At 52.1% G+C, this 15,715-nt stretch overlaps 1 protein-coding gene across 1 annotated transcript; it reads right to left on the minus strand.

The window, feature by feature from the left end:
* Positions 1–134: 134 nt before the first annotated feature.
* FKBP11 (FKBP prolyl isomerase 11) lies at positions 135–4,333 on the minus strand. The gene is made up of 6 exons (XM_038752990.1): positions 4,134–4,333; positions 3,663–3,728; positions 3,349–3,436; positions 3,108–3,141; positions 1,754–1,824; positions 135–373 (listed from the first exon to the last, which is right to left on the minus strand). Exons 1-6 carry the CDS (start codon positions 4,287–4,289, stop codon positions 156–158), a joined length of 633 nt encoding a protein of 210 aa, XP_038608918.1. The 5' UTR covers positions 4,290–4,333; the 3' UTR covers positions 135–155.
* Positions 4,334–15,715: the final 11,382 nt, after the last annotated feature.

A 15,715-nucleotide genomic window follows, 5' to 3' on the forward strand; every position in this document is an offset into this window, starting at 1 on the left:
GGCAGATTGGTTCACACACCAGGAGCCGGGGGAGGAAGGGCCCCGTGGAAGCAACGAGGCACCCAACGAGCACCTGGACACCGCTACCCAGGCCCAACGCCCCTCCCGCAAAGCAAGGCAAGAGGCACCGCGGCGAGAGATGGAGATGGAAGGGTTTATTTCTTTTTGCTTTTGCTTCTCTTCTCCTCCTTGAGTTTCCTCTTGGATACTTTGGGGCTGCTGGCTTTGTGGTACAGGTGGTAGCCGATGAGGCCCAGGAGGGCTGGCACCAGGCCGATGCCAACCAGGGGCAGCACCCTCTTGGCCACTTTCTGCCAGTAGCTGGCCCGGACCAGGGCGATGAGCTCCACCTCAAACTGGAGCACGGCATCCCCTGAGGGGCAGATGGGGTCGGGGGTCAAGGCCACCATGGGCCTTGAGGACTCTCCGTCCCTCACGGATGTCCCGGGGGGGTGGGGGTCAATGGAGCAAGCAGACGGCCCCCTGCGGGGGGGGGGACCAGACCGGGAAACTGATCCATTGCGGGCTGGAGCACGTCGCTTGGTACAGTGCTCTGCACGCAGTAAGCGCTCAATAATACGATTGAATCATCATCATCATCATCAATCGTATTTATTGAGCGCTTACTGTGTGCAGAGCACTGGACTAAGCGCTTGGGAAGTACAAGTTGGCAACATCTAGAGACAGTCCCTACCCAACAGTGGGCTCACAGTCTAAAATGATTGAATGAACGAATGATGGGACAGCAGAGGAGAGGAAGGTTGGGGGTCAAAGCTTGGGCAGTGGGAGCGGGGGTCCAGGCTGGGCCCCTCCGCCCCAGTGGCGGGGGAGATGGCAGCTACTGGGTCTGGACCTGAGCCCCGGTTACAGACAGCAGGCCCAGTGGGACCGCAGGAGGAGGGAGAACAAGACAGGGGCAAACTGGTGGGAGTTGGGTAACAGAAAAGCAACCAAACGGGAGAGGGTGAAGGAAAGGTGGAGGGAACAAGGCTGGGGGGCGGGTGGAACGGGCCTCGTACGGGCCTGGGAGCCTGAGGACCTGGCTTCTAACCCCGGCTCCTCCACTTGCCTACGGTATGACCTTGGGCGAGTCACTTCACTTCTCTGTGCCTCAGTTGCCTCATCTGTAAAATGGGCATTTTTTAAAATGGCACTCATTAAGCGCTTACTATGTGCAAAGCACTGTTCTAAGCACTGGGGAGGTTACAAGGTGATCAGGTTGTCCCACGGGGGGGCTCACAGTCTTCATCCCCATTTTACAGATGAGGTAACTGAGGCCCAGAGAAGTTAAGTGACTTGCCCAAAGTCACACAGCTGACAATTGGCGGAGCCGATTGGCACTGAGACTGGGACTGTGGGACAGGGACTGTGTCCAACCCAATTACCTTGTATCTAATCCAGCACTTAGTACAGTGTTGACACACAGCAAGCGCTTAACAAATACCACAGTTATTATTATTACTAAGTGCTTAATAAATACCACCATTACCATTACATAATAATAATTATTATTATTATATTATATTGTATTATATTAATATTATAATTATTATTACATAATAATAATAAACTCATTGACCAGAAAGCTTTGCCCATCAGGCCCAAGTGGATGGATCTATCTGCCTAGGAAGGGGGGTGGAGGGGAAAACATCTAGGTAAGATGGAGAGATAGATGGATGGATGGATAGATTGGGGAAGGGTATCACTTGGGTAAGTTGGGGAGGTTTCAGGGATGGACGCATTGGGAAATTACCTGGAATGGAGGGAGGGAATCCTCTCTTCCCATAGGCCAGGTGAGGGGGGATGGTCGCCCTGCGCTTCTCCCTGGAGGGCACGGGGAGAACACATGAGAGAAGCAAACCAGTTCTCAATTACTCTCCCCCGCTTCAAAACCTTATTGAAGGCACATCTCCTCCAGGAGGCCTTCCCTGACTAAACCCCCTCCTTTACCTCTTTTCCCACTCCCTTCTGCGTCACCCTAACTCCCTTTGTTCATCCCCCCTCCCACACTGGGCGACCTCGTGGCCAAGTGGCTAAAGCCTGGGTGTCATTCATTCAATCGTATTTATTGAGCGCATACTGTGTGCAGAGCACTGTACTAAGCACTTGGGAAGTATATGTTGGCAACATTCATTCAATCGTATTTATTGAGTGTTTACTGTGTGCACAGCACTGTACTAAGCCCTTGGGAAGTCCAAGTTGGCAACATATAGAGACGGTCCCTACCCAATAGCGGGCTCACAGTCTGAGGACCTGGGTTCTAATCCCAGCTCTGCCACTCATCTGCCGTGTGACTTCGGGCAAGTCACTTTGCTTCTCTGGACCTCAGTTACCTCACCTGGAAAATGGGGATTAAAACTTGTACTTCCCAAGCGCTTAGTACAGTGCTCTGCACACAGTAAGCACTCAATAAATGCGATTGATTGATTGATTGACTGGGACTGTGTCCAACCCAATTACCATGTATCCACCCCAGTGCTTAGTACAGTGCCTGGCACATAGTAAGGCCTTAACAAACACAACAATTATTATTATTAGGAGCTAGGTCTGGCTGCCCAGGCCCTGGGGGTCCTGAGGCAGCATGAACTCACCGTACCTCGTTCTCGCCTGTCCCGCCATCGAGCCCCGGCCCACGTCATCCCCCGGGCCTGGAATGGCCTCCCTCTCTGCCCATCCGCCAAGCCAGCTCTCTTCCTCCCTTCAAGGCCCTACTGAGAGCTCACCTCCTCCAGGAGGCCTTCCCACACTGAGCCCCTTCCTTCCTCTCCATCCCCCCATCTTATCTCCTTCCCTTCCCCACAGCACCTGTGTATATGTATCTATGTTTGTACATATTTATTACTCTATTTATTTATTTTACTTGTCCATATCTATTCTATTTATTTTATTTTGTTAGTATGTTTGGTTTTGTTCTCCGTCTCCCCCTTTTAGACTGTGAGCCCACTGTTGGGTAGGGACTGTCTCTAGATGTTGCCAACTTGGACTTCCCAAGCGCTCAGTCCAGTGCTCTGCACACAGTAAGCGCTCAATAAATACGATTGATGATGATGATGATGACGATGAACTCCCCGTCCAGGCCCCAGCTCCAGCCCCACCGCCGGACTCACCCTACACACATGTCCAGCAGACTCTGCTCCAGGCCTGGACGGCGGCGGCAAAATAAGAAGAGCCCGTTTGAGCGCGCCGCTCCGTGGGTCCTCCCGCCCCCCAACCCTAGAGGAGTTGGGGGTGGGGGGCTACGACCCCCTCCCTTCTCCCCATCTCTCCCCAGCCGTGGGGCATCCCTGGTGGGCGACGGGTGCCCACCTGTGGCATCTTGGGCGAGGGGGTGGGGAAGGGGCGACGTACCAGGGATGACCTGCTTCTGCCCCAGCTCGATGACCAGGGGGTCCCGGGTCAGAGAGGTGTCAATGATGCGCCCGTCGGCCAGGCTGCCCTGGGGGGGGGGGGTCGGGGGGCACATGTTGCCAACTTGTACTTCCCAAGCGCTTAGTACAGTGCTCTGCACACAGTAGGCGCTCAAGAAATACGATTGATGATGATGATGGGATGATGATGATGACACCCTCGAGACGGTGCCCACCCCGTGCCACGTGGCCTCCGCAGCCACCGGTGCTGACGTGTCCTTCGGTCCCCGGTCCCCCGACCCCCCCGGCGCTCACCGTGTAGTGGATGTGCAGCGTGTCGCCCAGGGCGGCGGGCTCGGCGCACGGCTCGGGGGGCTCCACCTAAGGCCCCACAACGGGGATGGACGGGGGGAGGAGGAGAACAATAATAATAATAATAATAATGATGATGGCATTTGTTAAGCGCTTACTACGTGCAGAGCACTGCTCTAAGCGCTGGGGGGGATCCAGTGTGATCAAGTTGTCCCACGTGGGGCTCACAGTCTTCATCCCCATTTTTACAGATGAGGGAACTGAGGCTCAGAGAAGCGAAGTGACTTGCCCAAGGTCACACAGCTGACTTGTATTCGAACCCATGATGTCTGACTCCAAAGGCCGGGCTCTTGCCACTGGGCCACGCTGCTTCTCTCCCGGCCCCGGGCCCCCCCTCCTCCTCCTCCTCCTCTTCCTCCTCCTCCTCCCCGCGGGTCCCACTGTGGGTGGGGAGGGGTCCGGGGGCGTCCTCACCAGAGTCTCCAGCTGGAGGGTCCGGAGGGGGTCCTGGGTTCCGGTCCCGGGCTGGGCCCGGCCCCCCGGCCCGCCCAGCAGCACCAGCAGCAGCAGCAGCAGCAGCCCCGGGAGCAGGGGCGTCCACCCCAGCGCCAACCGGGGGCCTGGGGCCATGGCGGCGCGCGGACAGGGCCGGGGGGCGTCCACCCCAGCGTCGACCAGCCCGGGCTGGGGGGTGGAAGGGGCGGGGCGGCCCCGGGGACCTCCTCCGGGCCCCTCCCCCAGCCGGGGCCCAGCCCTGACAAAGGGGGAGGGCTCGGTGGCAGCCTCTCCCCCAGCCCCTCTTCCTCCCTTCAAAGCCCTACTGAGAGCTCACCTCCTCCAGGAGGCCTTCCCACACTGAATTCATTCATTCAATCGTATTGACTGAGCGCTTACTGTGTGCGGGGCACTGGACTAATGATGATGATGATGGCATTTGTTAAGTATATGCCCTGCTGAGAGCTCACCTCCTCCAGGAGGCCTTCCCAGACTGAGCCCCTTCCTTCCTCTCCCCCTCGTCCCCCTCTCCATCCCCCACAGCACCTGTATATATGTATATATGTTTGTACAGATTTATTACTCTATTGATTGATTTTACTTGTACATATCTATTCTATTTATTTTATTTTGTTAGTATGTTTGGTTTCGTTCTCTGTCTCCCCCTTTTAGACTGTGAGCCCACTGTTGGGTAGGGACTGTCTCTCTATGTTGCCAATTTGTACTTCCCAAGCGCTTAGTACAGTGCTCTGCACATAGTAAGCACTCAATCAATACAATTGATGATGATGATGAGGCAAAGCACTGTTCTAAGCGCTGGGGGGGATACAAGGTGATCAGGTTGCCCCGCATGGGGCTCACGGGCTTCATCCCCGTTTTACGGATGAGGTAACTGAGGCTCCGAGAAGTTAAGTGACTCGCCCAAGGTCACACAGCAGGCACGTGGTGGAGCCGGGGTTCGAACCCATGACCTCTGACTCCAAAGCCCGGGCTCTTTCCACTGAGCCACGCTGCTTCTCGGACTAAGCGCTTGGGAAGTCCAAGTTGGCAACATCGAGAGACGGTCCCGGCCCAACAGCGGGCTCACAGTCTAGAAAGGGGAGACGGACAACAAAACAAAACATATTAACAAAATAAAATAAATGGAATAGATATGTACAAATAAAATAAATAGAGTAATAAATACGTACAAACATATATACATATATACAGGTGCTGTGGGGAGGGGAAGGAGGTAAGGCGGGGGTTGATGGGGAGAGGAAGGAGGGGGCTCAGTCTGGGAAGGCCTCCTGGAGGAGGTGAGCTCTCAGTAGGGCTTTGAAGGGAGGAAGAGAGCTAGCCTGGCCAAGTCATCTGGCTTCCTCTCCTCCTCCCCATCCCCGCCCTACCTCCTTCCCCTTCCCACAGCACTTGTATCTATTTGTACACATTTATTACTCTATTTTACTTGTACATATTTCCTATTCTATTTATTTTGTTAATGATGTGCATATAGCCATAATCCTATTTGTTCTGACGATTTTGACACGTCTCCACGTTTTGTTTTGTCATCTAGTCTCCCCCTTCTAGACTGTGAGCCCGTTGTTGGGTAGGGACGGTTTCTCTATGTTGCCCACCTGTACTTCCCAAGCGCTTAGTACAGTGCTCTGCACACAGTAAGCGCTCAATAAATACGATTGAATGAATGGCCATAATACTATTTGTTCTGACGATTTTGACACTTGTCTCCGTGTTTTGTTTCGTTTTGTTGTCTAGTCTCCCCCTTCTAGGCCGTGAGCCCATTGTTGGGTAGGGACCATTTCTCTATGTTGCCCACTTGTACTTCCCAAGCATTTAGTACACTGCTCTGCACACAGTAAGTGCTCAATAAATATGATTGAATGAATGGCCATAATTCTATTTGTGCTGACGATTTTGACACCTGTCTCCATGTTTTGTTGTCTAGTCTCCCCCTTCTAGACCGTGAGCCCGTTGTTGGGTAGGGACCGTTTCTCTATGTTGCCCACTTGTACTTCCCAAGCATTTAGTACAGTGCTCTGCACACAGTAAGCGCTCAGTAAATACGATTGAATGAATGGCCATAATTCTATTTGTTCTGACGATTTTGACACTTGTCTACATGTTTTGTTTTGTTGTCTGTCTCCCCCTTCTAGACTGTGAGCCCGTTGTTAGGGACTGTCTCTATATGTTGCCCACCCAAGCGTTTAGTTCAGTGCTCTGCACACAGTAAGTGCTCAATAAATACGATGGAAGGAAGGAAGGAAGGAAGGAAGGAAGGAAGGAAGCAGGTCAGTCCCCTCTGGAGACCCCTTGGGCCACCAGCTTGGCCTCTGCTCCCCACCATCCAAGCTACCCCTGGTTCCTCTCGGCCCTGCTCAGCGCAGGAGGGGCTGGGGGCGCCGGGTTGGGGGAGAGGGGACACTGGGCTCAGTCCAGAGCCTGAGAAGCAGCGTGGCTCAGTGGAAAGAGCCCGGGCTTTGGAGTCAGAGGTCATGGGTTCGAATCCCAGGCTCTACCACAAGTCTGCTGTGTGACCTTGGGCAAGTCACTTAACTTCTCTGAGCCTCAGTGACCTCATCTGTAAAAATGGGGATTAAGACTGTGAGCTCCACGTGGGACAACTTGATCACGCTGTATCCCCCCCAGCGCTTAGAACAGTGCTTTGCACATAGAAAGCGCTTAATAAATGCCATTATTATTATTATTATTATTATTATTATTCCACGGTGCCCACAGCAGTTGCCCCCTGACGGCCTCCAGGCCTTACGCCTGGGAAACCCCTCGCTCTCCCCCAGCCTGAGGGAGAGAACCGGTCCGGCCGGCCCGCTGTCTGGGAGCCAGGGCGAGGCGCCAGGGTTCAACGCTTCGGGCTGAACCCTCGGTCCATGGACGCCTCGCCTTACCCCTCCCGTGTCCGCCCTCCTGTACCCAGACGGGCCCCACCAGCCTCGCCACCCTCCAGGCCCATGGGTGCCCGGGAATGATGACAGGGACGACAGTGATGATGGTACTTGTTAAGTGCTTATTATGTGTCAAGCAGTGTTCTAAGAATTGGGGGAGATACAAGCTAATGAGGTTGGACACAGTCCCTGTCCCACATGGGGCTCACGGCCTCAATCCCCATTTTACAGATGAGGGAACTGAGGCCCAGAGAAGTGAAGTGACTTGCCCGAGGTCACCCAGCATATAAGTGGCGGAGCCAGGACTAATAACAATAATTCTGGAGTTGGTTAAGCGCTTACTGTGTGCCAGGCACTGTTCTAAGCACTGGGGTAGACACAAGCCAATCAGGTCGGACACAGTCCCTGTCCCACGTGGGGCTCACGGTCTCAATCCCCATTTTACAGATGAGAGAACAGAGGCCCAGACAAGTGAAGTGACTTGCCCGAGGTCACCCAGCAGATAAGTGGCGGAGCCAGGACTAATAACAATAATTCTGGAGTTGGTTAAGCGCTTACTGTGTGCCAAGCACTGTTCTAAGCACTGGGGTAGACACAAGCCTATCAGGTTGGACACAGCCCCTGTCCCACGTGGGGCTCACGGTCTCAATCCCCATTTTACAGATGAGGGAACGGAGGCCCAGAGAAGTGAAGTGACTTGCCCGAGGTCACCCAGCAGATAAGTGGCGGAGCCAGGACTAATAACAATAATTCTGGAGTTGGTTAAGCGCTTACTGTGTGCCAGGCACTGTTCTAAGCACTGGGGTAGACACAAGCCAATCAGGTCGGACACAGTCCCTGTCCCACGTGGGGCTCACGGTCTCAATCCCCATTTTACAGATGAGAGAACAGAGGCCCAGACAAGTGAAGTGACTTGCCCGAGGTCACCCAGCAGATAAGTGGCGGAGCCAGGACTAATAACAATAATTCTGGAGTTGGTTAAGCGCTTACTGTGTGCCAGGCACTGTTCTAAGCACTGGGGTAGACACAAGCCAATCAGGTTGGACACAGTCCCTGTCCCACGTGGGGCTCACGGTCTCAATCCCCATTTTACAGATGAGGGAACTGAGGCCCAGAGAAGTGAAGTGACTTGCCCGAGGTCACCCAGCAGATAAGTGGCAGAGCCAGGACTAATAACAATAATTCTGGAGTTGGTTAAGCACTTACTGTACTGTGTGCCAGGCACTGTTCTAAGCACTGGGGTAGACACAAGCCAATCAGGTTGGACACAGTCCCTGTCCCACGTGGGGCTCACGGTCTCAATCCCCATTTTACAGATGAGGGAACGGAGGCCCAGAGAATCAATCAATCAATCAATCAATCGTATTTATTGAGCGCTTACTATGTGCAGAGCACTGTACTAAGCGCTTGGGAAGTACAAATTGGCATCACATAGAGACAGTCCCTACCCAACAGTGGGCTCACAGTCTAAAAGGGGGAGACAGAGAACAGAACCAAACATACCAACAAAATAAAATAAGTAGGATAGAAATGTACAAGTAAAATAAATAAATAAATAGATAAATAGAGTAATAAATATGTACAACCATATATACATATATACAGGTGCTGTGGGGAAGGGAAGGAGGTAAGACGGGGGGATGGAGAGGGGGACGAGGGGGAGAGGAAAGAAGGGGCTCAGTCTGGGAAGGCCTCCTGGAGGAGGTGAGCTCTCAGCAGGGCCTTGAAGGGAGGAAGAGAGCTAGCTTGGCGGATGGGCAGAGGGAGGGCATTCCAGGCCCGGGGGATGACGTGGGCCGGGGGTCGATGGCGGGACAGGCGAGAGCGAGGTACAGTGAGGAGATTAGTGGTGGAGGAGCGGAGGGTGCGGGCTGGGCAGTAGAAGGAGAGAAGGGAGGTGAGGTAGGAGGGGGCGAGGTGATGGAGAGCCTTGAAGCCCAGGGTGAGGAGTTTCTGCTTGATGCGCAGATTGATCGGTAGCCATTGGAGGTTTTTGAGGAGGGGAGTAATATGTCCAGAGCGTTTCTGGACAAAGATAATTCGGGCAGCAGCATGAAGTATGGATTGAAGTGGAGAGAGACACGAGGATGGGAGATCAGAGAGAAGGCTAGTGCAGTAGTCCAGACGGGATAGGATGAGAGCTTGAATTAGCAGGGTAGCGGTTTGGATGGAGAGGAAAGGGCGGATCTTGGCAATGTTGCGGAGCTGAGACCGGCAGGTTTTGGTGACGGCTTGGATGTGAGGGGTGAATGAGAGAGCGGAGTCGAGGATGACACCAAGGTTGCGGGCTTGTGAGACGGGAAGGATGGTAGTGCCGTCAACAGAGATGGGAAAGTCAGGGAGAGGACAAGGTTTGGGAGGGAAGACAAGGAGCTCAGTCTTCGACATGTTGAGCTTTAGGTGGCGGGCGGACATCCAGATGGAGATGTCCTGAAGGCAGGAGGAGATGCGAGCCTGGAGGGAGGGGGAGAGAGCAGGGGCAGAGATGTAGATCTGGGTGTCATCAGCGTAGAGATGATAGTTGAAGCCGTGGGAGCGAATGAGGTCACCAAGGGAAGTGAAGTGACTTGCCCGAGGTCACACAGCGGACAAGTGGAGGGGTCAGAACTAGAACCCAGGTCCTTCCGACTCCCAGGACCGGGCTCTAGCCACTAAGCCACACTGCTTCTCTACCGTCCAGGTTCTCCAGGGAGGCAACAGGTCCTTACTGGAGCATTAGCAGGGTTTACGGAATGGGGGGATTCTGCCCACATTGAGGGAGGGGCAACTGGTGGCCCCAAGGGAAGGGGTTAGGGAGCTTGTGGGGCCTCATCCCTTCCCACCTTCCTTCTCTAGGGACCCCGAAGTCCGGCGCTTTCGTTGTCACATTTATTGAATGTATATATGTATATATGTTTGTACATATTTATTACTCTTTTAGACTGTGAGCCCACTGTTGGGTAGGGACTGTCTCTAGATGTTGCCAATTTGTACTTCCCAAGCGCTTAGTACAGTGCTCTGCACATAGTAAGCGCTCAATAAATACGATTGATGATGATTACTCTATTTATTTATTTTACTTGTACATATCTATTCTATTTATTTTATTTTGTTAGTATCTTTGGTTTTGTTCTCTGTCTCCCCCTTTGAGACTGTGAGCCCACTGTTGGGTAGGGACCGTCTCTATATGTTGCCAATTTGTACTTCCCAAGCGCTTGGTACAGTGCTCTGCACATAGTAAGCGCTCAATAAATACGATTGATGATGATGATGAAGCATCAGAATTAAAACTCTGGAGGAGAGAATGAGAGGGGCCATACGTGGAAGGGAGCAGCAGAGGCTGCCAAGTTTTTCATATTCTTAATATTATTCAAATTAATGATAATTAATTAAAAAAAATGATGGCATGTATTAAGCATTGACACTGTGCTAACTACTAAGGAGAGGGGCCATACGTGGCAGGGAGCAGCAGAGGCTGCTAAGTTCTACATATTCTTAATATTATTCGAATTAATGATAATTAATTAAAAAAATGATGGCGTGTATTAAGCACTGACAGTGTGCTAACTGCTAAGGAGAGGGGCCATACGTGGCAGGGAGCAGCAGAGGCTGCTAAGTTCTACATATTCTTCATATTATTCAAATTAATGATAATTAATAAAAAAGAATGATGGCATGCACTAAGCACTGACAATGTGCTAACTGCTAAGGAGAGGGGCCATACGTGGCAGGGAGCAGCAGAGGCTGCTAAGTTTTTCATATTCTTAATATTATTCAAATTAATGATAATTAAAAAGAATGATGGCATGTATTAAGCACTGACAATGTGCTAACTGCTAAGGTAGAACAAAGGCTATGAGATTGGAAATAGTCCCTTCCCGACGTGGGGCTCACAATCAATGTTATCCCCATTTTACAGATAAGTGACTTGCCCAAGGTCACCCAGTGGCAGGGCTGGGACGGGAACAGCGGTTACCTGACTCGTGATCTCTCACGCTCTTCCCACTGGATCAGGTGACAAAGCCAGGTGAGAAGCAGCGTGGCTTAGAGCGCGGGACTCCCAGCTCTGCCCCTTGTCTGCTGGGTGACCTGGGGCAAGTCACTTCTCTGGGCCTCAATTCTCTCACCTGTAAAATGGGGATTAAGCCTGGAGCCCCACGGAGGACGTGGATTGTGCCCAACCTGATTATAGTTTGTATCTACCCTAGCGCTTAGTACAGTGCCTGGCATATAGTAAGCACTTAATACCACAATTATTATTGCAGGTGTGTGTTTACTGTTATCTACAGCCCAGCCTCCTTCTCCAGCCCACCCCGCACCCTCTGCTCCTCTGCCCCTAATCTCCTCACCGTGCCTCGTTCTCACCTGTCCCACTGTCGACCCCCGGCCCATGTCATCCCCCTGGCCTGGAATGCCCTCCCTCTGCCCATCCGCCAAGCTCGCTCTCTTCCTCCCTTCAAGGCCCTACTGGGAGCTCACCTCCTCCAGGAGGCCTTCCCAGATTGAGCCCCCTCCTTCCTCTCCCCCTCTCCATCCCCCTCGCCTTACCTCCTTCCCTTCCCCACAGCACCTGCATATATGTATATATGTTTGTACGTATTTATTACTCTATTTTACTTGTACATATTTATTCTATTTATTTTATTGTGTTAATGTGTTTTGTTTTGTTCTCTGTCTCCCCCTTCTAAACTGTGAGCCCACTGTTGGCTAGGGACCATCTCTATTATGTTGCCAACTTGTACTTCCCAAGTGCTTAGTACAGTGCTCTGCACACAGTAAGCGCTCAATAAATACGATTGAATGAATGAATAATAATAATAATAATGGCATTTATTAAGCGCTTACCATATGCAAAGCACTGTTCTAAGCGCTGGGGGAGGTTACAAGGAGATCAGGTTGTCCCACGGGGGGCTCACAGTCTTCATCCCCATTTTGCAGATGAGGGAACTGAGGCCCAGAGAAGTTAAGCGACTTGCCCCAAGTCCCACAGCTGACAAGTGGCGGAGCCGGGATTTAAACCCATGACCTCTGAATCCAAAGCCCGGGCTCTTTCCACTGAGCCACACTCCTTCTCTATGAATGAATGGTGTACTCTCCCGAGCACTTAGTATAGTGGTTTGCACGAAGTAAGTGCTCAATAAATACAATTGATGTTATTATTATTACAATTAATAATAATGTTTGCACAGATTTCCTCTAAGGAGGTGTTTGAGGCCTGTGACCTCTGTACAGCGGCCCAGGTGCTCTCCCACCCAGGCCCCCAGGCCCCTGCAGCTTCTGGGGGCCTCCCCAGGTGGCTGACACCCCCTGCAACCCCCTCCTCACCCACCTCTGCTCTCAGCCCGCACCCCCAAGATCCTTGAGCCCCCTTCCCCCAGTGCGAGGTCGTGGGGCCCCGGGGGGGGAGCGACTGAGGGAAGCCCGACGAAACCGGAGACGGAGCAGGTGAAGGGCCCGGCTTCCCCTCTATTTATTGATTTATTTTACTTATACATATTTATTCTATCTATTTCATTCTGTTAATGCCTTGTTTTGTTCTCTGTTTCCCCCTTCTAGACTCCTCCTCCAGGAGGCCTTCCCAGATTGAGCCCCTTCCTTCCTCTCCCCCTTGTCCCCCTCTCCATCCCCCCCGTCTTACCTCCTTCCCTTCCCCACAGCACCTGTATATATGTTTGTACATATTTATTACTCTATTTTACTTGTACATATCTATTCTATTTATTTTATTTTGTTAGTATGTTTGGTTTTGTTCTCTGTCTCCCCCTTCTAGACTGTGAGCCCATTGTTGGGTAGGGACCGTCTCTAGATGTTGCCCACTTTGACTGAGCCCCTTCCTTACTCTCCCCCCACCCCGTCTTACCTCCTTCCCTTCCCCACAGCACCTGTATATATGTTTGCACGTATTTATTACTCCATTTATTTTACTTGTACATATCTATTCTATTTATTTTATTTTGTTAGTATGTTTGGTTTTGTTGTCTGTCTCCCCCTTCTAGACTGTGAGCCTGCTGTTGGGTAGGGACCCTCTCTAGATGTTGCCCACTTGGACTGAGCCCCTTCCTTCCTCTCCCCCTCGCCCCTCTCTCCATCCCCCCTGTCTTACCTCCTTCCCTTCCCCACAGCACCTGTATATACGTTTGCACATATTTATTACTCTATTTATTTTACTTGTACATATCTATTCGATTTATTTTATTTTGTTAGTATGTTTGGTTTTGTTCTCTGTCTCCCCCTTCTAGACTGTGAGCCCACTGTTGGGTAGGGACTGTTTCTATATATTGCCAACTTGTACTTCTTAAGCGCATAGTACAGTGCTCTGCTCACAGTAAGCGCTCAATAAATACGATTGATTGATTGATTGACTCAGCACAATTGCCTCCTCCTCCTCCTCTCTCCCAAACGCCCCCGCCCCGAGACTCGGCCTAGATTCAACGCACACACAACTGCGGTCCCTCCTTGTCTATACTTAGGGCCACTAGGAAGGGACGCCACCAACCCAAGACCCCTGGGCTGAGGGAGGGGAGGAGAGGAAGAAAGAAGCCCCCCTGGGGTCCTGAAGGGCCCCCGTGGTCAGGGAGAGACAGGGGAGAAGAAATGTCCCTCCCCCTCCAAATACTCCAGACCACCACTCTCCCCATCTTCAAAGCATTATTAAAGTCACATCTCCTCCAAGAAGCCTTCCGGATTATGCCTTCTTTTCCCGGCTCATTCTCCCTTCTGAGTCATCAGTCCACTTTGGATCTGCGGCCTTTGGTCATTTGATATTCGTTCCGCCCCCAACTCCACAGCACTCATGCACGTATCTTTAACTTATGTTATTTATTTATATTAATGTCTGTCTCCCCTTCTAGACCACAAACTCATTATGGGCAGGGAACATGTCTGTTCATTCTGTTGTACTCTCCCAAGCCCTACTACGGTGCTCTGCACATAGTAAGGGCTCAATAAATTCCATCGAATGATCCCAAGGGCTTAGTACAGTTCACTGCACTTGGTAACCGCTCAATAAATAGCATTGATTGGTTGGTTGTTTTGCAGGAGGGACGGGTTAGGACAGAGATTGATTGAGGCTGAATGACTGGCTGGAAGTGCAGGACTTAGGGGTCTCCGAAAGGAACCGAGGGGGCCCTTTGGGCTCTCTGTCCACCTTGGACCTCCCTCTCCATCCTCAGGGACCCCAATCCCGTCAGCCTGTCTTCTCCTCACATCCCACGCTCTCCCTGCACGAGCGACCGGCAATCCTGAATTGGGTCCGGTGGCTTTCGTAGATCTGGTCTCTCCCCTGATGGAAATCTAGCATGGCCTAGCGGACAGAGCACGGGCCTGGGATTCAGCAGGACCTCAGTTCTAATTCCAACTCCACCACATGTCTGCTGTGTGACCTTGGACAAGGTTGTCCCACGTGAGACTCACGGTCTTAATCCCCATTTTACAGATGAGGGAACTGAGGCGAAGGGCGGGAGAGGAGTTGTCTCTATATATGTATATATGTTTGTACGTATTTATTACTCTATTTTACTTGTACATATCTATTCTTTTTATTTTATTTTGTCAGTATGTTTGGTTTTGTCCTCTGTCTCCCCCTTTTAGACTGTGAGCCCACTGTTGGGTAGGGACTGTCTCTATATGTTGCCAATTTGTACTTCCCAAGCGCTTAGTACAGTGCTCTGCACGCAGTAAGCGCTCAATAAATACGATTGATGATGATGATGCTGATTTCTCTGTTCCCTCATCTTGAACAGTGGGGATTAGGACTGTGAGCCCTGTGTGGGACAGGGACTGTGTCCAACTCGATTATCTACCCCAGTGCCTGACGCGTAGTAAGCGCTTAACAAATACCATATAATCTAGCACCAATCCTTCTGCCAGGCACGCGGCCCCACCCCATCCATCCTCTGCCCAGGGTGCTGGGGAGGGTCTGCTGTGCCCCCTGCCCCAGTCAGCGCTTGGTGGGTGGGGAGGAAACGGACTCTGACTGCTGGCACCAGAGAGCCCAGTCTGGTGTGATGATCACTTGTATATACCACATGAGTGTACCACATATGCCAGTGGACACGTGGGAAACAGCCCGTGCATGTCCACCGCCCAGATGCCACCAATGGAAGCCAAGACAGGTCAGTTTAGCTGCCCGCGGGTCATGCCTCAGCTGGGTCAGGAGTTCCAGGGCCCCCCCAACCTCCCGGAGTTTGTCCTGGGGCCCGGAGGGAGTTCAGGCCAAACTCCAGCTAGGAATGAGCATCGGTCAGTCAGTCCAGCGTATTTACTGAGCGCTTCCTGCGTGCAGAGTACTGTACTAAGTGCTTCGGAGAGTACAATAGAACAATAAACACGTTCCCTACCCACAACGAGCTTACAGTCCGGAGGCCTACGAGGTGGGGCCCCGGGTCACCCCCCCACCCTCCGACAGCCCTATTTCCTCCCCTTCCTGCAGCAGGCAAGAGAAGAGGCCGGGCCAGGGCTACATAAAACATGTTTAATATCCAACCAGGGTCACAGTCCCTGGGAAGGAGGGGCGGGGGTGGAAATGGGGCATTACACAGGAACTGAGAACACATTCCGGGGGGCGGGGGGGCGAAGAGGGGGAGAAACCAGCTCAGAACTGCAGATACCACTACACACCACACACACTACAGGGTTGGGGGAGGCAGAAGGGGAAGGAAGGCAGGGGCCCAGAATAAAAAT

The sequence above is a fragment of the Tachyglossus aculeatus genome, chromosome 10 (assembly GCF_015852505.1).
Source record: "Tachyglossus aculeatus isolate mTacAcu1 chromosome 10, mTacAcu1.pri, whole genome shotgun sequence".
NCBI lineage: Eukaryota > Metazoa > Chordata > Mammalia > Monotremata > Tachyglossidae > Tachyglossus > Tachyglossus aculeatus.